The 21,482-nt window shown below is 46.0% G+C and overlaps 6 protein-coding genes and 1 long non-coding RNA gene across 12 annotated transcripts; 2 read left to right on the forward strand and 5 right to left on the reverse strand.

Annotated features, from left to right (window-relative positions):
- Positions 1-198: 198 nt before the first annotated feature.
- Positions 199-13,064, reverse strand: LOC136191014 (uncharacterized). Its single transcript, XM_065979306.1, has 8 exons — positions 12,992-13,064; positions 12,892-12,918; positions 12,690-12,834; positions 12,494-12,615; positions 12,263-12,436; positions 12,053-12,197; positions 610-719; positions 199-554 (listed from the first exon to the last, which is right to left on the reverse strand). Exons 1-8 carry the CDS (start codon positions 13,007-13,009, stop codon positions 360-362), a joined length of 936 nt encoding a protein of 311 aa, XP_065835378.1. The 5' UTR covers positions 13,010-13,064; the 3' UTR covers positions 199-359.
- Positions 2,942-8,062, forward strand: LOC136191670 (uncharacterized). The gene is made up of 19 exons (XM_065980058.1): positions 2,942-3,064; positions 3,378-3,877; positions 3,976-4,189; positions 4,248-4,302; positions 4,367-4,513; positions 4,729-4,918; positions 4,978-5,120; positions 5,184-5,666; positions 5,727-5,886; positions 5,939-6,088; positions 6,135-6,298; positions 6,363-6,577; positions 6,636-6,755; positions 6,814-6,925; positions 6,975-7,059; positions 7,116-7,277; positions 7,326-7,486; positions 7,543-7,710; positions 7,775-8,062. The coding sequence occupies exons 2-19, from the start codon at positions 3,397-3,399 to the stop codon at positions 7,964-7,966; spliced, it is 3,402 nt and encodes a 1,133-aa protein (XP_065836130.1). The 5' UTR covers positions 2,942-3,064; positions 3,378-3,396; the 3' UTR covers positions 7,967-8,062.
- LOC136191010 (uncharacterized) lies at positions 8,524-11,157 on the reverse strand. Of its 5 annotated transcripts, XM_065979301.1 has the most exons (11): positions 10,941-11,156; positions 10,799-10,889; positions 10,538-10,701; positions 10,252-10,482; positions 10,028-10,195; positions 9,774-9,975; positions 9,550-9,723; positions 9,416-9,502; positions 9,082-9,357; positions 8,972-9,023; positions 8,524-8,921 (listed from the first exon to the last, which is right to left on the reverse strand). In XM_065979301.1, exons 3-11 carry the CDS (start codon positions 10,692-10,694, stop codon positions 8,580-8,582), a joined length of 1,689 nt encoding a protein of 562 aa, XP_065835373.1. In that variant the 5' UTR covers positions 10,695-10,701; positions 10,799-10,889; positions 10,941-11,156; the 3' UTR covers positions 8,524-8,579. The 5 variants fall into 5 exon arrangements, with proteins under 5 accessions (XP_065835373.1, XP_065835374.1, XP_065835372.1 ...); XM_065979302.1 differs by lacking the exon at positions 10,799-10,889; XM_065979300.1 differs by lacking the exon at positions 10,799-10,889 and having other exon boundaries at positions 10,538-10,724.
- Positions 13,065-13,279: 215 nt separating the features above from the next.
- LOC136191013 (uncharacterized) lies at positions 13,280-15,358 on the reverse strand. The gene is made up of 7 exons (XM_065979305.1): positions 14,786-15,358; positions 14,505-14,735; positions 14,282-14,449; positions 14,024-14,225; positions 13,792-13,965; positions 13,658-13,744; positions 13,280-13,599 (listed from the first exon to the last, which is right to left on the reverse strand). Exons 1-7 carry the CDS (start codon positions 14,940-14,942, stop codon positions 13,320-13,322), a joined length of 1,299 nt encoding a protein of 432 aa, XP_065835377.1. The 5' UTR covers positions 14,943-15,358; the 3' UTR covers positions 13,280-13,319.
- Positions 15,359-15,643: 285 nt separating this feature from the next.
- LOC136190912 (uncharacterized) lies at positions 15,644-17,626 on the reverse strand. Its single transcript, XM_065979204.1, has 8 exons — positions 17,159-17,626; positions 17,069-17,095; positions 16,893-17,013; positions 16,686-16,813; positions 16,450-16,623; positions 16,244-16,385; positions 16,059-16,174; positions 15,644-16,003 (listed from the first exon to the last, which is right to left on the reverse strand). The coding sequence occupies exons 1-8, from the start codon at positions 17,174-17,176 to the stop codon at positions 15,809-15,811; spliced, it is 921 nt and encodes a 306-aa protein (XP_065835276.1). The 5' UTR covers positions 17,177-17,626; the 3' UTR covers positions 15,644-15,808.
- Positions 17,627-18,452: 826 nt separating this feature from the next.
- LOC136190956 (uncharacterized) lies at positions 18,453-19,119 on the reverse strand. Its single transcript, XR_010670688.1, has 2 exons — positions 18,836-19,119; positions 18,453-18,783 (listed from the first exon to the last, which is right to left on the reverse strand). It is a non-coding gene; the product is annotated as an uncharacterized lncRNA (long non-coding RNA).
- Positions 19,120-19,405: 286 nt separating this feature from the next.
- Positions 19,406-21,359, forward strand: LOC136191649 (nitric oxide synthase-interacting protein-like). Of its 2 annotated transcripts, none has more exons than XM_065980031.1 (13): positions 19,406-19,713; positions 19,758-19,810; positions 19,856-19,908; positions 20,034-20,098; positions 20,149-20,195; positions 20,257-20,320; positions 20,382-20,441; positions 20,509-20,612; positions 20,685-20,732; positions 20,789-20,854; positions 20,926-20,996; positions 21,051-21,159; positions 21,220-21,359. In XM_065980031.1, exons 1-13 carry the CDS (start codon positions 19,644-19,646, stop codon positions 21,286-21,288), a joined length of 879 nt encoding a protein of 292 aa, XP_065836103.1. In that variant the 5' UTR covers positions 19,406-19,643; the 3' UTR covers positions 21,289-21,359. The 2 variants fall into 2 exon arrangements, with proteins under 2 accessions (XP_065836103.1, XP_065836104.1); XM_065980032.1 differs by having other exon boundaries at positions 19,407-19,713; positions 20,382-20,435.
- Positions 21,360-21,482: the final 123 nt, after the last annotated feature.

The raw sequence follows: 21,482 nt of genomic DNA on the forward strand, positions 1-21,482 counted from the left end.
CTAGTTTGCTTTCGGCTGGAAACCTGCACGCCTATTCCACAGTCCTTGTCTTTCATGATCAGCTTCTAGTCTACTAGCGTGTGTTAGAGACACGTGTCTCTGAGTCGAGGAATTTTGCTAAGGAAAAAAAGGGCATACAATTTTCTAGATCCGCCTATAGTTCTCCTCGTGCCTTTCGTCAAGCTATAGGTGGCTCTTTCTAGCTGCTCAATCACATATTCTCAAACGCACAGCAAACCAACGCAGTACACATCAACAAAAAACGCTCCTTTAGAGACGCACAAGCATGCACATTACAAGACAGACAGATAGCCAGCCAGCACGCAATAAGATGTCACACTGATGAGTCGACATCAATATCACGGGAGGATAACGATTTCAAAAAATCCTGGACCGCTAGCCAGGGGTGTGGAATCTCCCTCGGGAGGCAGAGGATTAATATTCATTTCCATTTCACTTTCGTTTTTGACGCACATGAATTTGAGATAGACAGGTGCAAAAAGCGCGTATGAACCAGGTTCGTCGGTCTCCATTATTGCAAACGAAGTCCCTTTCTGTGTAAAAAGTCACGCCTGTAATTTAATAGGCAGCGCAAATTTCTGAGCTTACTTCGTCTGAATCGAGAGTGTCATCTGGATTTCCCCTCACATTAAACGAAGGGAATGGTACGCTTTGAAAGATGAATACGTTGTCGCCAGTTTTCAAAACCTTAAAATGGGCTACACGGCGGCAGTTTGTTAATTGATTAATTATTGATGTGATTTTTCTTGTGCTAATCGCAATCTCACTTGTCTCGTCATGAGGCTTTGGTACAACAAGAATGACCTTCCCGTTGGGCTGAACACTTAACGCCTTGCCATTCATTTTGGAAACAAATTGACTCTTTTTCATGTTGAAGTCCTGTTCTGAACGAACAAATTTCTTGACGGTTATCTGCAATCGATCAAGCGTTGTTTTAGCTATTTGTGAACTCGTATCACCGGACAAGGAAAACATACACTAGTAAACGTAGAGGTTTGTGCTTTTTCTCCCGCCTTCTTTGGCGGAAGAATTTGCCCACTTTCGCTGACACCGATGTACTCTCCACGATGTATATCGCTCTCAAATCTCACATCCGGAGAAGCTAGCTTCACATTAAAGTAACAATTCGGGTCTCCTATAGGAGTTCCTGCCTATAATGATTTAATATATTTAAATGCGTATTGATCGATTGTTCGTACGAGCGGGGCCATACAGTCTGTAGCTGATTGGAATCAATTTTGAGGTACGATCCACTGACAGAGAGCTGCCCAGTGGACAAAAAAGTTCAAATCTTATGTCCGCCGTACGGCAGTGCGCGGGACTCCTTACAAGATGTCGGGTCTGTTCCATTTCCCTTCACAGTGCCTGGACTTTCCCAAGCAAGGTATCTTTTGGTATCTTTTGGCTGCAGTTTTGGCAGCAGTTTGTAGATGCCACTCGGAAGGACGACGGGCGGAAGGACGACCCCGTCGTCCTATCAAGTGTTTAGCGTCTCGGAAGCCGTACTAAAAGAACGCGCGCGAACGTACGTACCGTCGTCGGCTTGACAGGCCCGCTTGTCTGCATGCATGGACCGGCATCACATAGATATCAGCAGGAAATCACGACTCTGAATGCTAGACGGCATTCTTACCGACTTACTTGCTTCCATGCCAGCGAGGATAGCATTGTTGATTTATGCACCGTATGGTAAATTGCAACGGACTGCGCACGACAGAATAATTGGTAAAGGCCGCCGCCAAACGACTCGCCACACGCAGGTAGCTTATCTCATGAGGTCCGTTGACCTTTATTTTATAGAGTGTAGTACTGCAGTAATCTTATTTAGCTCTGACGTCCGAATTTTTTTAAACCTACAAATGGAAGAGGTGGAGGTGGAGCTTCCACGTTCTTCGCCAATCCTTCGTATCTAAACAACTAGTGTGAAGTCGTTTTCCCCCCTGTGTGGCATTAGTTAGTTCGTTTACAGGCCTGGACTTAGAACATTTGGTTTTGCTTCCGGATCTTTCAAGCAGTTCTTTGGCCAACCGCACGTCGAGGAGATGTAGAAGTTGCTACCTCTTTTCACCAAGTCGACCTTCGGCGGATTGTCAAAGTAAGCCGGTAGAAGCTCATTGGCCTTTTTGACGATATGAGAAACCGGTTCGACTTCGCTTTCGCTCGTCTGTCCCTGTATTCATTGGTAGATCATTTTGAAGATGGCACCGTTGTGAGCTTTTGCCTTTCCCGATTCGGTTAGAGGACTTCAGAAGCATTAGATAGTTGATGAACCGTACTAGTAGTGAACATTGCTATTCTTACCTGAAGCTAGGTTTTTCTGGCTCTCTGACGACGAACACGTGCCTCATGCCTACCTTGCTGCCAGGAATCATGTTGGTGTAAAAGAACCTACAGTGGTGTGTAAATTGATAAATTACTGCAATTTGACGCGTTACCTTTGCTTAAGTCCTCCACGTTGGGTGCTGTGGTAGTCGTTCCAATGTCCTTGCCTTTTATACGTTTCGACGACTTGGTCTTGAGAACGGCACCTTTTTCACTCAGCAACTGGACATGAAACATTCACAGTGAAATTCACGCAGTAATTATAAGGTTGATCTGGAACATTGTCAGAAAACGACCGAGTTCAGGTTCAAAGTTCAAATAGTTTACTGCATTATTTGGGCTGGAATTACATGCAAGCATGGAATTTAAGTGACGGCAATTTTCTGTAGCATAGCGTGGAGACTGAAGTCTACTGTAGCACTTGCACGTTCACCCGGCCTGGAGTTCGGAATTTGATGGGATTGTGGCGTCGGGGTCTACACAGCCATAGATATAATATATCTATGCACAGACAAACACTTCTGGTCTGGTCAGTGTCACAGGGACTCGACCGCGGGGGCTTCGCCCGCGCATGCTCTAGCTGGTGTTCGGGGAATCAACTTGGCTCACTGCCAGTACGTGCCTGTTCTCTCTTCTCTGTTGTGGGGCCAGCTCTCTGACAAGCTCTGAGAAGTCTTCCTGCTGACGCCAGAAACTCTTTGCTCTAAACTTTTCGTCTACGGTAAGAAGAGCACACCTTTCTTTGTTTCAAGACCTGCGTAGAGTTTGATGCCCTTTGCTATATGTAGTATGATTTAGTTAGCAAAGTTCACGCACTTGGCAACCAAGTTGAGCTTTTGAATACCCTTCTTCCTTTTCCGACAGCATTTATGACTCTTTATCTTGGCTTGTATAATTCTCACCCTAGCTACAGAATAACTTCTGGACTTCCCTGATTAAAAAGCGCTGCGTGCTAACTACTTCAAGTTGCATTGTCTTGCCGCGTACATTGCTTCTTTATCGTACTGAAACTGAAATTTACCTTTACACTGTAGTGGTTCTGCGCATGCGTTGATGGAACAAAAATTTGAAACGGCGTTAAAGAATTTTCACTCTTCCTTGGAGACACTACTAAATGAACAGCTGCATCTTTCAGACGAAATTCGGCAACTCTTGACAGAATTGAGCAGCCTCGTCGACAATTCGCGTGATGAATTTCCGGAAGATTTTCTCCTGGCGTCCTTAGTGAGCGTAAACAAACGCCTGGTTAAGATACGAAACAGTTTGAAGCGCAAAAAGGCACCTGCAGCGACAGAAATCGAAATGTTGCAAAAAATATTGGCAGATCTACAAAGCATCGCCGCTCGTAGCGCTTCAAGGGGCGGGCTGAGGGCGAGTGACCTGATTATGACAAGTAAAGCGCGCGAATTTTGGATAAGCGCCTTCGGGGAAGAAGCAGATACAAGTTGGAACAACTGGGAGGAAAAGTATTCAGACTCGTTTGGTGGCGCGACATTCACAGACGACGAGCTGAGCATCTTGAAGCCGCTTCTTGGTAAGGAGATTGAATACGTAACCGCCATGCAATATAACATTGTATATGCGTACATTTCCTAATCTGTAGAATTTTCGGTACTACGTTCTCTTGTATAGGATTCGGTGACGGACACTACGTGTCTGCCTCGAACATAGACAAATGCTGTCAACGTTTTGGCTTTCCGTTTTCCATCATAAGAAGCTGTCGAGCAAAGGATTGCAAATGCATGGAGTTTCAGTTGGACGGCTCTAGTAGCATTTGCAAAGTCGCAGGTTGCGGACACGCGAGAAGTGAGCATTTAAAGGTGGAAAGAAAGTTTGTGACAAAGAGGTCGAGACTGCATGACTCTGTCTGTAAAGGCTATATTCTCATAGAGTTTTTTTACTAGAGGAAGTAAAGCGACTCCGATGCCAACTACCGGGAGGGGCTTTACTCCTCTGCAGGTGCGTGTTTGCATTTCAGTAAAAACATTTTAGGCAGTCATACCGGTATGTTTTAATTTCACAGAAATTGATTCTTAGCGACGAATCTCAAATAAATGCTACAAATGAAGATGGCCAAACTGCTTTACACACAGCTGCTGGATACGGAAACGATCCAGATTTGATCACAATGCTGTTGCGCAAGGGTGCTCGCTGGGACATATTAGATAAGGTACGGGCTAACGTAAATGTAACGCAACTTTTAGTTGTACGATTACTGGTACATGTAAACGTTCCGTTGCTAGTGTAAATTGGCCTTTAGAGAGTCTAAAAACAATTGTCGTGAAAATAGGCTAGATCCTTAAGGGTCTTAGTTCTCAGTTGGCGTTTCAAACGCGTGAAAAACCCGTGATTGATAAACGTCTAAAACGTTTTAAAACATTTCAGAATGGCTTTGCACCTATTCATCTCGCAGCCAGACGAGGCCAACTGGCAGCCTGCAAGGCTCTTGTTGAGTGGGACAAGAGAAATGCAGAACAACCTTCTGGAGAGAAAGCTGAAAAGAAATTGCCTTTGCATTTTGCCTGTGAAGAAGACAGACTTGAAGTGATTGAGTATTTGACCAAGGAAGCAAATGGTTTGTCCATGATATAACTCTCCCTGTATTTACGTTTGTTTTGTTTATATTTGTATTAGCTGACATCAATGGAGTCAGTGAAGTAGGAGAAACTTGTCTTTTCAGCGCTTCTATCTGTGACAATCCAAAGTCTGTTGCGCTTGCTGTTAAACTTGGTGCGGACGTCACACACAGAAACGAAGAAGACGATGCTCCAATGGATGTGCGGAGAGTCTTTCTATGATCGTTCTTTGTATTTAATTAATTTTTGGTGTTGGTTGATTAGGTGACTGCACGTGAGGGCTCGGTCAGAAGCATGCTGACGCTCGCACGAGAGGCACCGGACACAGTTTTGCTGGAGGACAGCGAAGGAAACCAACCTCTCAGTCGATCAGCAGAAGCCAAGTCTGTTGACCTTCTTACGACACTCGGCGCCGATGTCAACCACGTCAACTGCCACGGAAAGACGGCACTTCACATGGCTGCAGCTGATCCAGCTTTGAGCGAGGTTGCAAGTCAGCTTTTGAAGAAGCTAGCAGATCCGAACGTGCCGGACAAAGATGGATGCACGCCTCTTCACGTGGCAAGTCGCATGAAGAACGAAGCGGCTGTGCAGATTCTAGTCGAAGAAGGAAACGCAAACGTTAACGCTGCTGACAAAGAGGGAAATACGCCGTTGCTTGTTGCCCTTGACTGCAAGTTTCAGAGCGCGGCAGAGCTGCTTATTGACAAGGGAGCTGCCGTTACAGGCACTAATAGAGATGGGCTGGTATGTACCTAACAATCGTTTACTGTTATAACTATAGTACAATGATTTTTTTCTTTTTAGACGCCTTTGCACTACTGTTGCATGAACGGTTATCATCGCTTGACGGAGAGACTGGTCAAAATTGGCGCAGTTCTCGAAGCAACTGACAGAAAAGGAAAGTCACCTTTACATTACGCTGTCGTGACAGACGTCAAGCTTGCGAAGTTCCTGGCAGAGAACGGTATTTACATATAAAATTCAAGACGAACTTGCTCGTAAGCTCTAAAATTTAGGGGCCAACGTCTATGCGCGAGACGCGGAAGGGAACACGCCTATTGGAATGTCTCGTCGAGCTGGAGAGCTAATAAAGGATCTTGAAGAAGTTGAAATAGAACTTCTTGATTTTGCAGAAGCAGCGAAAGACGACCTGCTTGTTGCACCTGGTACTTTGAGATCTTTGTTTTGCACGGTTTTCTGTCAACTTTTTAGGTGCGACGTTCCCTGCCAAGTGTTTTGCCGATGGGCCGGGGCTTAGCAGAGAAGGTCATGTTGACACGCGCCGCAGCTTCACGGTATTTTTGTGCGACGAAAACGGAAAGTTGAAGTCGGAAGGAGAGCATGATGTAAAAGTCACAATCAGGCAGCATTCCTCGGTGATCTAATACTCTTAGAAGAAGACCATAATAATTCTTTGAGTTTTCTAATACGATCCTTTAGAAATGTCTTGTAGTCAGTTCGTCTGAGGAGAGCACGGATCACGATCACGAACTTCTTGTTCGTACCTCTGGAGACGGAACGTATCCTGTGATCTATAATATGTCTACGAGCGGCCTCTACGACATCCACATTGTGATTGACGATACACCTATTCAAGGATCGCCGCACACTGTTGATATTCAAGAAGAAAGGCCACCAGAGCCTCCAAAAATTGAGTGGGTTGGGACGCGTGATGCATGATCTGACCGGTGATTATGTTGTCATATTGCGCAGGAAGGTGGAATACTCACCTGCCACGTACGAAGATGAGGAAAAGAAATTTGCACTTGACGAAGGTGTTGGTGAAGTGGATCTCGCCATTATTATTGATACAACTTCAAGCATGGGTCAGGACAGACGACTATAATGGGTAGTCTTACAGCTGTTCTGTAATTTGCTTTTGCAGGTGAAGAATTGAAAAAGCTCAGGATGTGATGCGGGAACTCGTTGAAGCCGTAAACAGCGAACCTTTGTGCTCTGATTTGAGAGTTGCTATTGTTGCTTATCGAGACCATCCTCCAGAGGTGGCACTGATACTAATTACTGGTTTTCACATTGGCACTATTTCTTTAGGATTTCACCTATGTTACCAAAGTGTTCCCATTTACGGCAGAGATAGCACAAGTAAAGTTGGACATTGACGAGCTGTACGCTGATGGTAAAGCGAATAAAGCCGACGACTATGAACTTATAAACTTGCTGTACTAATAATAGGTGGCGGTGATGTTCCTGAAGCTGTGGCCGACGCACTTTATGAAGTCACCAAGCTAAACTGGGATGAAACAAGCAGGCCCCACGCTGCTCGTCTAGCCGTGTTAATAGGAGACGCTCCGCCTCACGGAATAAAAGGAGTAAAAGGCGATCACTTTTCAAATGGTACCCACGTAATGGATCAATAACCGTTTTGGGATGTTTTATCGATAGGCTGTCCGGAAAAGCACGACTGCATGGTTATGGCAGAAAAGTGTCGCTCTAAAAAGATTCTCTTGTACACCGTTGTCTGTCGGGACAACAGTTTTACCGAAAAAGCTTTTTCGGATATCGCATCAGTGTACGAAGGCCACAAGTTATGCTTTAAGCTTCAAGTACGTAGACTTGAGTCATAAACCGTTAGCGTAACAGCTGCCTTCTTGTGTTTCAGGAGAGCAGTGAGTTTATCAGTTTGATTAAAATCCAAGCACAGCATTTGTTAGACAAACATCTGACTCACTGCAGGGTGTCTGTAGAAATTATCCGGATGCCTTTGAGTGGCCCGCTTGAAAAGCGTTTAACGGAAGTTGCACGAGTGTTGGCGGAAAAGAGAATTTCCGTCAGTGCTTAGCAAACTAGCTCATTTGTCTAAGATATGTGCAAAGATTAATTGTGTTTTCTAGGTTCGTGTTATGCAACTTGATGGTGGAAAAATGTTTTTGGAATCGAGACTTTTCTGTGAGGCCGACGTTCACAACGCTCTTGAAGCTTTCGAAACTCTGGCTCGCATGGCTGGTGCTTCTCGCGACCGAAGAATGTCAGATTGGTTGCAAAAACAGCTCTACGCGTTGAAGAAGATGGTTAAAAGTTCATAGACTTGAAACTTGAACTTCCGCTGCTACTTCTGTTGCTGTTGTCGCTGCTCACGGCGTTGCCGCTGCATGTGTTCGTCTGCCCGCCTATGCTGCTTTAGGTTTATTCAATACATGTTTCATTGTTTGTCTCCAGTGCTCACAGCCTCCATGGGCTCTGTGCTTAGGGTGGCGTCAAAGTGGAGGAATTTGACCTACCCCAGCTTCCGGCGACATGAAAATTAGGTAATTACAATAAAGATTTATTTATTTAAGGAATGGCATGACTTTGTTGCGTCCTTGTTTTGTTAGGTAAAGTTGAAAAAGAATATATAGACTAGTCACGTGGAGGGTCTGTGTACTGCGCATGCAGAAGTAATCACAAAGGATGGCTGCGGGGCCTGGCTGGCGGTCCTTTCGCACATCGCCATCTTCCTCGCCGACGCCACATCGCGCTAACGCTTCTTTCCGAGCTCATCTCGTTCATCGCTTTGTCTAGAACTCCTCCGCGGTTCTAAGCGTTTGCAGGCCATCATGCATGACATTTTGGGCTCACTCACGACGTGGCGATACGAAAAGGCTAAACAAGTGCAACAATATTTATGCAACAGCGTCAAACTAGCAATCCAGATGACATCTACAATCTGTCAACTTCCTCTACCGTCTCCGTTTTGGTCGAACTGAGCTTCCGAAACTGAACGGCGAAAAATCCATCTTTGGACTTTATGCTCCTACGATACTCGAGAGCCAAATCGAAGTGCGGAAGATGCTCCGCGAGATCAATCAGAATCTCGTATTCTCCGTAGTGAAGCGTCTGGCGAGGAACGTTGGTGCCAGGCGAGTCGTACAGCTTTGGCTTGTCGATCTTTCCCTTGATTTCGCAGACGTTTTTTCTCGGATCGAATTGCACGGTTGGACTGGCGTGCTTCGCCTCCATGAGTATCGTTATGCTGTCAGGCCCATTCAGGATGTCGTAATTCTAAAAAAATTATCTTATTTAGCTCTGACGCCCAAATTTCTTAGACCTACAAATGGAAGAAGTGGACGTGGAGCTTCCACGTTCTTCGCCAATCCTTCGTATCTAAACAACTAGTGTGAAGTCGTTTTCCCCCCTGTGTGGCATTAGTTAGTTCGTTTACAGGCCTGGACTTAGAACATTTGGTTTTGCTTCCGGATCTTTCAAGCAGTTCTTTGGCCAACCGCACGTCGAGGAGATGTAGAAGTTGCTACCTCTTTTCACCAAGTCGACCTTCGGCGGATTGTCGAAGTAAGCTGGTAGAAGCTCATTGGCCTTTTTGACGATATGAGAAACCGGTTCGACTTCGCTTTCACTCGTCTGTCCCTGTATCCATTGGTAGATCATTTTGAAGATGGCACCGTTGTGAGCTTTTGCCTTTCCCGATTCGGTTAGAGGACTTCAGAAGCATTAGATAGTTGATGTACCGTACTAGTAGTGAACATTGCTATTCTTACCTGAGGCTAGGTTTTTCTGGCTCTCTGACGACGAACACGTGCCTCATGCCTACCTTGCTGCCAGGAATCATGTTGGTGTAAAAGAACCTACAGTGGTGTGTAAATTGATAAATTACTCCAATTTGACGCGTTACCTTTGCTTAAGTCCTCCACGTTGGGTGCTGTGGTAGTCGATCCAATGTCCTTGCCTTTTATACGTTTCGACGACTTGGTCTTGAAACCGCTTCTGTCCCTCGTCCACAGAGGAACTGAGAGGGAAATTGTGAATCACGATGAGATCGTCGAACTTGTCGTGTACACTGATAGTCCTACGCAAAAATATATGCAATCGTCCATCAGCGTTTATTTATTTATCTACTCTTTCGTATCCTTTCCCGTTGCCAAATCGGTCAGGTTATTTCGGTATCTTTGCTTGGCGAGACGAAGGTCTTCGAGGTACACCTGATCGCTCAACGTCATGTCGGAGACGACGACGATTGTCACCGTCGAAAGAGCAATAGCGAGATGTTCGATGAAATGATCGACGCACTTCTTATGCTTTACGGCATTCCTGGATATCACTAAAACGTTTGAAATGCTAAGACGGTTCTCTTCCTATATAAATATATATACCTTCAACGGGGGCGTCGAAGCCCGCTATGTCGACGAGAGTGAACTTGGATAAACCTTCGTCTGCGCTCGTTTTCAGGCTGATTCCCTTTGTCCTATGCAGAGCGCTTTCCGGTAGCTTCGTTTTGGCGAGACGATTCAGAACAAACGTTTTTCCTTTGTTGTACAAGCCTACAGAGAAGAGTGCGTCTGAGTGCACGGCATAGACTGATACTATGACGACTTACCTAGTACAGCAATGAACATTGTTCTCAAGCGATTTCCTGAAATTTGTTCGGCCGTTCTCTGTTCCGCGGGAACTGTTATTCGTCCCGTGCATATGTCGTAAGCAACTGCTGCAGCTCCTTTCAATTGATCTATGTTTATTTCGGCTCGTTCGCTGCTTGAGTTGCGAAATTTGAATGTTTTCATTGCTGGAAAGAGGACGGGCCATCCGAGCCCAGCCGTATCGTTAGTCTCTGTGTAAGATCTTTGGTATAAATTCTATATCCTATTCTACGCAGCCATGCATACGATCGTTCTCTTTGTTTTTGACGTCATTGTTTGCTTCGGCGGCGTAATCGATTGGTGCCGGCAGTTCGTCAATTGAGTCGAGCGGGTCAGAACTACTGCACGACAGCTGCCAGAAGGTTTCTATTTCCAAGACGATGTCGTACTCGTGAACGTCCATGGGCTGCCTATCGAGATGAATTATTTGTACCTAATGTGAAAGATTCTAAACGTCCGCTCATCCATGCGCATTGGGGGTGTTAGAGACGCGTGTTCGATTCTTACACCTTGATGTGGCGTTGAGCCAAGAACTTTTCAGTAAAAGGAAAATATATATACAGCGTATTGCTAGAGGAAAGCAAACTCGTACGAACTCCTGTCGTATATAGAGAGGCTCAAGGGTTGGAAATTCGCGAAAAGAACTGACCTCCACCGCTCACGCAAAAACCAAGAACCTAATCAGAACCGCAGAAACGTCGACCTAGGAGAGAACTATGCCGTGAGAAACTGTTGGTATTAACAGTAAGAGTTTTCATGAGGTCGTGAGACGACTCTATGCAAGGATCCCCTGAGACTCACGGCAAATCCGTGAGAGTTGACATATTTTTAATTCTGCTACGGAGAACTGAGGGGGGAAAGTCCTAGAAGAGGACAAGCCGTACCTGTGAAATTGTCTACCTGTAGTCTGTAAATGATGAGGGGCGGGACTTCCCTCTCTTCCACGCTGGTGTCTACTGAGCTAATTATTGAACCGATATTTCTAGTTTGCTTTCGGCTGGAAACCTGCACGCCTATTCCACAGTCCCTGTCTTTCATGATCAGCTTCTAGTCTACTAGCGTGTGTTAGAGACACGTGTCTCTGAGTCGAGGAATTTTGCTAAGGAAAAACAATTTTCTAGATCCGCCTACCGTATAGTTCTCCTCGTGCCTTTCGTCAAGCTATAGGTGGCTCTTTCTAGCTGCTCAATCACATATTCTCAAACGAACAGCAAACCAACGCAGTGCACATCAACAAAAACGCTCCTTTAGAGACGCACAAGCATGCACATTGCAAGACAGACAGATAGCCAGCCAGCACGCAATAAGATGTCACACTGATGAGTCGACATCAATATCACGGGAGGATAACGATTTCAAAAAATCCTGGACCGCTAGCCAGGGGTGTGGAATCTCCCTCGGGAGGCAGAGGATTAATATTCATTTCCATTTCACTTTCGTTTTTGACGCACATGAATTTGAGATAGACAGGTGCAAAAAGCGCGTATGAACCAGGTTCGTCGGTCTCCATTATTGCAAACGAAGTCCCTTTCTGTGTAAAAAGTCACGCCTGTAATTTAATAGGCAGCGCAAATTTCTGAGCTTACTTTGTCTGAATCGAGAGTGTCATCTGGATTTCCCCTCACATTTAACGAAGGGAATGGTACGCTTTGAAAGATGAATACGTCGCCAGTTTTCAAACCTTAAAATGAGCTACACGACGGCAGTTTGTTAATTGATTAATTATTGATGTGATTTTTCTTGTGCTAATCGCAATCTCACTTGTCTCGTCATGAGGCTTTGGTTCAACAAGAATGACCTTCCCTTTGGACTGAACACTTAACGCCTTGCCATTCATTTTGGAAACAAATTGACTCTTTTTCATGTCGAAGTCCTGTTCTGAACGAACAAATTTCTTGACGGTTATCTGCAATTGATCAAGCGCTGTTTTAGCTATTTGTGAACTCGTATCACCGGACAAGGAAAACATACACTAGTAAACGTAGAGGTTTGTGCTTTTTCTCCCGCCTTCTTTGGCGGAAGAATTTGCCCACTTTCGCTGACACCGATGTACTCTCCACGATATATATCGCTCTCAAATCTCACATCCGGAGAAGCTAGCTTCACATTGAAGTCACAATTCGGGTCTCCTCTAGGAGTTCCTGCCTATAATGATTTAATATATTTAAATGCGTATTGATCGATTGTTTGTACGAGCCATACAGTCAGTAGCTGATCGGAATCAATTTTGAGCCAGGGATTAACTTCAGGTGGTGGCCGTGAATTAAAGAGAGTCCTCATCCAAGAATTTGTACGAATTTGAAGTACGATCCACTGACAGAGAGCTGCCCAGTGGACAAAAAAGTTCAAATCTTATGTTCATATTAGCCGCCGTACGGCAGTGCGCGGGACTCCTTACAAGATGTCGGGTCTGTTCCATTTCCCTTCACAGTGCCTGGACTTTCCCAAGCAAGGTATCTTTTGGTATCTTTTGGCTGCAGTTTTGGCAGCAGTTTGTAGATGCCACTCGGAAGGACGACGGGCGGAAGGACGACCCCGTCGTCCTATCATGTTTAGCGTCTCGGAAGCCGTACTAAAAGAACGCGCGCGAACGTACGTACCGTCGTCGGCTTGACAGGCCCGCTTGTCTGCATGCATGGACCGGCATCACATAGGAAATCACGACTCTGAATGCTACAGTTTCCGAGACGGCATTCTTACCGACTTACTTGCTTCCATGCCAGCGACGATAGCGTTGTTGATTTATGCACCATATGGTAAATTGCAACGGACTGCGCACGACAGAATAATTGGTAAAGGCCGCCGCCAAACGACTCGCCACACGCAGGTAGCTTATCTCATGAGGTCCGTTGACCTTTATTTTATAGAGTGTAGTACTGCAGTAATCTTATTTAGGTCTGACGTCCGAATTTTTAAACCTACAAATGGAAGAGGTGGAGGTGGAGCTTCCACGTTCTTCGCCAATCCTTCGTATCTAAACAACTAGTGTGAAGTCGTTTTCCCCCCTGTGTGGCATTAGTTAGTTCGTTTACAGGCCTGGACTTAGAACATTTGGTTTTGCTTCCGGATCTTTCAAGCAGTTCTTTGGCCAACCGCATGTCGAGGAGATGTAGAAGTTGCTACCTCTTTTCACCAAGTCGACCTTCGGCGGATTGTCAAAGTAAGCCGGTAGAAGCTCATTGGCCTTTTTGACGATATGAGAAACCGGTTCGACTTCGCTTTCGCTCGTCTGTCCCTGTATCCATTGGTAGATCATTTTGAAGATGGCACCGTTATGAGCTTTTGCCTTTCCCGATTCGGTTAGAGGACTTCAGAAGCATTAGATAGTTGATGAATCGTACTAGTAGTGAACATCGCTATTCTTACCTGAGGCTAGGTTTTTCTGGCTCTCTGACGACGAACACGTGCCTCATGCCTACCTTGCTGCCAGGAATCATGTTGGTGTAAAAGAACCTACAGTGGTGTGTAAATTGATAAATTACTGCAATTTGACGCGTTACCTTTGCTCAAGTCCTCCACGTTGCGTGCTGTGGTAGTCGTTCCAATGTCCTTGCCTTTTATACGTTTCGACGACTTGGTCTTGAAACCGCTTCTGTCCCTCGTCCACAGAGGAACTGAGAGGGAAATTGTGAATCACGATGAGATCGTCGAACTTGTCGTGTACACTGATAGTCCTACGCAAAAATATATGCAATCGTCCATCAGCGTTTATTTATTTATTTATTTATCTACTCTTTCGTATCCTTTCCCGTTGCCAAATCGGTCAGGTTATTTCGGTATCTTTGCTTGGCGAGACGAAGGTCTTCGAGGTACACCTGATCGCTCAACGTCATGTCGGAGACGACGACGATTGTCACCGTCGAAAGAGCAATAGCGAGATGTTCGATGAAATGATCGACGCACTTCTTATGCTTTACGGCATTCCTGGATATCACTAAAACGTTTGAGATGCTAAGACGGTTCTCTTCCTATATAAATATATATATATACCTTCAACGGGGGCGTCGAAGCCCGCTATGTCGACGAGAGTGAACTTGGATAAACCTTCGTCTGCGCTCGTTTTCAGGCTGATTCCCTTTGTTCTATGCAGAGCGCTTTCCGGTAGCTTCGTTTTGGCGAGACGATTCAGAACAAACGTTTTTCCTTTGTTGTACAAGCCTACAGAGAAGAGTGTCACTGTGTCTAGACTGATGATGATGCAGAGACCTCTTACCTAGTACAGCAATGAACATTGTTCTCAAGCGATTTCCTGAAATTTGTTCGGCCGTTCTCTGTTCCACGGGAACTGTTATTCGTCCCGTGCATATGTCGTAAGCAACTGCTGCAGCTCCTCTCAATTGATCTATGTTTATTTCGGCTCGTTCGCTGCTTGAATTGCGAAATTTGAATGTTTTCATTGCTGGAAAGAGGACGGGCCATCCGAGCCCAGCCGTATCGTTAGTCTCTGCAAGATATTTATAAATTCTATACCCAATTCCATGCAGCTATACATACGATCGTTCTCTTTGTTTTTGACATCATTGTTTGCTTCGGCGGCGTAATCGATTGGTGCCGGCAGTTCGTCAATTGAGTCGAGCGGGTCAGAAGTACTGCCCGACAGCTGCCAGAAGGTTTCTATTTCCAAGACGATGTCGTACTCGTGAACGTCCATGGGCTGCCTATACGAGATGAATTATTTGTACCTAATGTGAAGGATTCTAAATGTCCGCTCATCCATGCGCATTGGGGGTGTCAGAGACGCGTGTTCGATTCTTACACCTTGGTGTGGCGTTGAGCCAAGAACTTTTCAGTAAAAGGAAACTATATATACAGCGTATTGTTAGAGGAAAGCAAACTCCTACGAACTCCCGTCGTATAGAGACAGGCTCAAGGGTTGGAAATTTGCAAAAAAACTGACCTCCACTGCTAACGCAAATAACCAAGAACCTAATCAGAACCCCAGAAACGTCGACCTAGGGGAGAACAATGCCGTGAGAAACTATTGGTATTGTAGAGGTTTTCGTGAGGTCGTGAGACGACTCTATGCGAGGATCCCTGAGACTCTCCTAGAAGAGGACAAGCCGTACCTGTGAAATTGTCTACCTGTGGTCTAAATGATGAGGGGCGGGACTTCTCTCTTCCACGCTGGTGTCTACTGAGCTAATTATTGAACCGATATTTCTAATTTGCTTTCGGCTGGAAACCTGCACGCCTATTCCACAGTCTGTCTTTCATGATCAGCTTCTAGTCTACTAGCGTGTTTTAGAGACACGTGTCTCTGAGTCGAGGAATTTTGCTAAGGAAAAAAAGGGCATACAATTTTCTAGATCCGCCTATAGTTCTCCTCGTGCCTTTCGTCAAGCTATAGGTGGCTCTTTTTAGCTGCTCAATCACATATTCTCAAACGCACAGCAAACCAACGCAGTGCACATCAACAAAAAACGCTCCTTTAGAGACGCACAAGCATGCACATTGCAAGACAGACAGATAGCCAGCCAGCACGCAATAAGATGTCACACTGATGAGTCGACATCAATATCACGGGAGGATAACGATTTCAAAAAATCCTGGACCGCTAGCCAGGGGTGTGGAATCTCCCTCGGGAGGCAGAGGATTAATATTCATTTCCATTTCACTTTCGTTTTTGACGCACATGAATTTGAGATAGACAGGTGCAAAAAGCGCGTATGAACCAGGTTCGTCGGTCTCCATTATTGCAAACGAAATCCCTTTCTGTGTAAAAAGTCACGCCTGTAATTTAATAGGCAGCGCAAATTTCTGAGCTTACTTCGTCTGAATCGAGAGTGTCATCTGGATTTCCCCTCACATTCAACAAAGGGAATGATACGCTTTGAAAGGTGTATACGCCTCTGTTGTCGCCAGTTTTCAAAACCTTAAAATGAGCTACACGACGGCAGTTTGTTAATCGATTAATTATTGATGTGATTTTTCTTGTGCTAATCGCAATCTCACTTGTCTCGTCGAAAGGCTTTGGTACAAGAATGACCTGCCCGTTGGACTGAACACTTAACGCCTTGCCATTCATTTTGGAAACAAATTGACACCTTTTCATGTTGAAGTCCTGTGCTGAACGAAAAAATTCCTTGACGGTTATCTGCAATTGATCAAACGTTGTTTAGCTATTTGTGAACTCGTATCACCGGACAAGGAAAACATACAGTAGTAAACGTAGAGGTTTGGGCTCTTGCTCCCGCCTCCGCTGGCGGAATAATTTCCCCACTTTTGTTGACACCGATGTACTGTCCAGGATATATATCGCTCTCAAATCTCACATCCGGAGAAACTAGCTTCACATTGAAGTCACATTTCGGGTCTCCTATAGGATTTCTTGCCTATAATGATTTAATATATTTAAATGCATATTGATTGATTGTTTGTACGAGCGGGGCCATACAGTCAGTAGCCGATCGGAATCAATTTTGAGCCAGGGATTAACTTCGGGTGGTGGCCGTGAAGTACTATAGGAGAGAGTCCTCATCCAAGACTTTATACGACGTCGAAATACGATCCACCGACAGAGAGCTGCCCAGTGGACAAAAAAGTTCAAATCTTGTGTCCATATTAACGCGCCGATCGTGCAGCAGTGCGCGGGACTCCTTACGAGACTCCGGGTCTTCTCCATTTCCCGTCACAGTGCCTGGACTTTCCCAAGCAAGGTATCCTTCGGGATAAAGTTTTGGCTGCAGATTGTAGATGCCCCTCGGAAGCACCGTGCTGTCGTCCTATCAAAGTGTTTAGCGTCTCGGAAGCCGTACTAAAAGAACCGCGCGTACGTACCGTCGTCGGCTTGTCAGGCCCGCTTGTCTGCATGCATCACACAGGAAATCACGACTCTGAATGCTACAGTTTCCGAGACGGCATTCTTACCGATTCACTTGCTTCCATGCCAGCGACGATCACGTTGTTGATTTATGCACCGTATCGTAACTGCAACGGACTGCGCACGACAGAGTAATTGGTAAAGGTCGCCGCCAAAGTGCGTTAGCAAATGACTCGCCACACGCAGGTAGCTTATCCAATGACGCACTTTCGTCGGAAGCGACACACCGGATCACGTGGCTTTCTTAGTGCTCGCTTAGTTAGTGCCGGTCTTATGGTGTCAAAAATCGAATTTTGGTACTTCTGGCTTGTTTTTGGCGCTCGTTGACGGTCCCCCTTCTCGCAAACAGCTCGAACGCCTTAAGAAACGGTTGACATCTTCAGTGCTTCGCGCAGATTCGAGGAAAAAATTGTAGATCGACGGAGAAGGCGAGTCTATAGTCGTCGTTTGAGCATAAACGCCGTCGAAACGTGCAAGAAGCCAGGATGACAGGATTTCTACGCGTCCGAGAGCGGCCAACGCTGCTCATTCGGTGGAATACGACGTGCAACACGAAGAACACGACGCTTTGAACGCGCGCGTTAGAATGAACTTGCGAGAACCGCGTGGGAGCCTATTTGCTCGACATTTCTACGTGCAGACATCTACATCGCGTAAAACAACGTTCAGACATCACGCAGCGTTCTAGAGATCTACGTTGTCCGGTCCATCTTGAAATTTTCCACGTAGAGTCGATCCTTCGCTCAAAACCTAAAAGAAAAGAGACAATTTCTGTTCGATCTATCCGTGTACGTACCTTTTTGTCCTGCGTTCGCATTGGCGCAATCCAGGCTACACCGCGTGGAGGTTCGAACGCTTTGTAGCCCAAAAATGTTGAGAGCGAGCCGTGGAATCATAGGCTCACCCACGAACGGTGCGGCCTGGGATCGAGAACGGCTCTCCCACACCGCCCCCCCGACCGCGTCGCACCGCGACCCATATAAAGGGCCATAGTCCTTCGCTTAAAAGGAAGCGGGACTACCGGGATGAGGGAGGGCGCCAAACGTGAGTCCGCACACAGCCAGAGGTCAACTTGTACGTGCTATGATTTTGGTCTGGGAAGTCGGGCTATCTTCGGCTATAGGTCACTAAGCCGAGTGAGAAGCAGCCACGAGACACTGGGCCCCCCACACGTTTCTTTGGCGGGAAAGTGAACTGATCTGAGCCTGACGCCCACTCGGTATTAACGCGGTACGCCAGGCTTCGCGACCCAAGCCATCAATACGCCTGGACGGCTATGCTAAGATCTGTCGGATTCCAGTGCGAGCTCGAAAAGTTGCATGAGTTTCCCGACAAGAGACGCGCAGATATTAGTGTCTATAATTACAAAGACGGCAAAAAGCTCCTTCTGGACATAAGTGTCGTGAATCCGCAAGTACCGGCTTTTCTGTCACATTCGGCGGATTCTTCCGGTGCTGCGGCATCGAGGCGAGATGAAGAAAAAGCGATCAAATATTCGGAGTCAGCTACATCTCTTGGCTATCTATTCCAACCAGTGGTTGCTGAGGCGTTTGGCAGGTGGAGCGAGAAGGCGATTGAGCTTTTCCGCGACATTGGACGCCGCCCTTCGGTCGATTTCTTGGAGGACCGATCTGCGTTCGCCCATTACTGGCGCAACCGAATCTCGTCCGTCCTACAACGACAAAATGCCAGAATCGTTATCAACAAGGTTAAGAAGATCTTGCCTAGTCAGACAGCCTCCCTTAGTCTTGCGGCGGTGGCTAGCACACGCTGCAATTCCAATACCCATTAACCCCTCCCTTGTATGTATTTATGTTTTAGCTGTTGTTGTTTTTCGTCCTTTGCTGTTGTTCCCTGTCTCTCTGTTCTTCTCTTATACTGTTTTTCTCAATATATGAAATCCAACGAGCCCTTAGTGACTTTCCCAGTGCCGATCGCGCGCCACGAGAAGAACTCGCGCGACGCTCATCCACTGCACCTTACAGCTTCAGCAAGGAACGGCAACCGACTGAGCACGTTTAGTGTTGACATGACCGAGGCATTCCCAACGCCGACGACCTCCAGGGTTCCGCCCGTTGGCTTTCCCCACCTAACCAGGACTGAAGTTGTGCGCAGGACGCAGCGGCTTTTATACGAAAGCTGATGCAATCGTTATGCAATATCCGTTGGTGACCGCATTGTCTTCGATTCACCGGGGCAACGAGTCGCTGGATGGCTGAGAAAACTCGCGCCAATTTTCCACGTGCTCTTTACGGTGCCGTACGGCGGCCGATTTTGGCGCTACAACGATGGATTACTGAATGACGTTTTTCGTATTCCGATTAGGATTCGAACGTTTAGACACATTTCTTTTCTTTATATGGTCTCCCCATTCGCGCGCGCTTGTGAAAGTCCCGGTAGCATCGAATTCTCGACGCCGAGAAGAGTCTCGCGGTTTCTTTCGCCCGTTCTACGTTCCGCGTTCGTACAGGCAAGAAAAAGGACTCTTACCAGAAACGAGGAAAAAGAGCGATCAAAGCTCGTTCACGAAAAATGACTCGCCACGGGAAAAACTCGACTGCTTCGGCCGTCTATACGTACCACGAGAAAAAGAGAGACGCAGGTATCGTATCTAGTGCTCTTCGACTGTACTACAGCGTGTGATAGCCACTAGCGGCTTCGGTACGCTATCGAAACGCTTGGGGAAAGATTCCGTAAAGGTGAAGCACTTCTCTCGCTCTGTACCGAGCTTATTTGCTTCTTAGGGCTTTGATTGCTGCTGTTTGACGTTGCAGCCGTGCAAGGAACCAGTCGTAACGTAAGAAACGACGTAAAAACCGTGTTTGTTTACTGTAAGGGCGATGACAGCACATAGTTTAGATTCCAAGAAATACCTATAGTAGTCTAAGAAATATATAATTATTTTATTGAATCTCGTTTTAGACCAGACGGATATCTGTACGATCGGGAAGCAATATTGGAATGCCTACTGCATCAGAAGAGAGAAGGTAGGTCTTCTGCATCCATTTTTCACCCTACTCTGTATCGTTCTCTCTAGTTGCAAGAAAAATGAAGGAATATGAGAAGCAAAAGAAGCGGCAAAGCGTCAGTAGAATACCCAATGGCGTGGATACGGTTTGTCTTTGAATTCCTTTCTCACATCTAGAAAGAACTGGAAGAGCTTGCAGAAGCCGAGCATCGAGCCAAAGTGGAAAAATTTGAAAAGCAAGGTAGCTAATTAACCGTTCTCACCTCATTATTATATCTCAAAAAATTTAATTGTGCACATAGAACGAACTCTGTCTTCCGCTCCTATTGATCCATTCAAAAAACCCACAGAATCAGGTACAGGTACATATTTGATTCTATAAATTCCTAAAGGGCTGTAGGACTAACTTACTGTGTACTGATAATCTAGGTGAAACAATCAGCAATATGAGTTCGGGCAAGGCCAAGGCATTGCCCAGCTTCTGGGTCCCGTCAATGACGCCCCAAGCCAAAGCGTCTCAAGTCGAAAAGCCGGTAAATAATCGCTGTCTCTATACAGTGAAATGCGGGAGAGTGGAATTCCAATTGGATGTTTGAAATTATTAGGAAAAGAAGACGTACTGTCCAACGAGCGGAAAGCCTCTCAAATTGAAAGTACGATGCAAAAGCCGTTGAGTGGTTCTAAAGGGCGTGCTTGCTTTATGCACCAGGATTTGATTTCTATTGAGTTTTCTCTAATCGACGAGACGGACAGAAGTCCACTGATTTCAAAAGATGTAAGGAATAAGGGGAGATACCTGCAGCAAGCTCGTAAAAGATATAGAAGGGGACGAACCATTTTTATTAGGCTCGGTATAAGTGCGCTGTTACTCACGACGCTCTATCGAACTCCGTGCCGTGTGCCGTTCTCAAATCGTGGTACGTTTTATTTAGAGGTGCCTTTCTCTTTCATGATCCTTGTGTTGCTCACAGTGGCAAGGTTGTGACGATGGACTGCGTCGAACGTCTGATTCGAAAAGACATGCTCTGTCCCATCACCGGCAAAACGCTGAAGCCCGACGACATTCTTCCACTTCAGAGGGTATGTGGAGTAGTGACGTGCCTTTTCTTTGGGATGGGATCACTGCTCGTCTTTTTCTAGGGTGGAACGGGCTACTCCAAGGTAAACGATCTGAAAGCGTCAACGCCGAAGCCAGCAATGCAGACATAAGCACGGAGTCGTTTTTCCTCTGTGCTGACTGGCTGACATATCTCTTAAGCGCACATACCGGTATGTAGAATATAATTACAGCAAGGTTGTAGTCAAGTTTATCTATCGTATTCGGCGTCCTGGCTTCTCGGTTCATCTAGGTGTCTTTTATCTAATGTACAGTGGTAATGTTTACGCCTATGACTTCAACGTGA

Source organism: Oscarella lobularis, chromosome 9 (assembly GCF_947507565.1).
Source record: "Oscarella lobularis chromosome 9, ooOscLobu1.1, whole genome shotgun sequence".
Classification (NCBI taxonomy): domain Eukaryota; kingdom Metazoa; phylum Porifera; class Homoscleromorpha; order Homosclerophorida; family Oscarellidae; genus Oscarella; species Oscarella lobularis.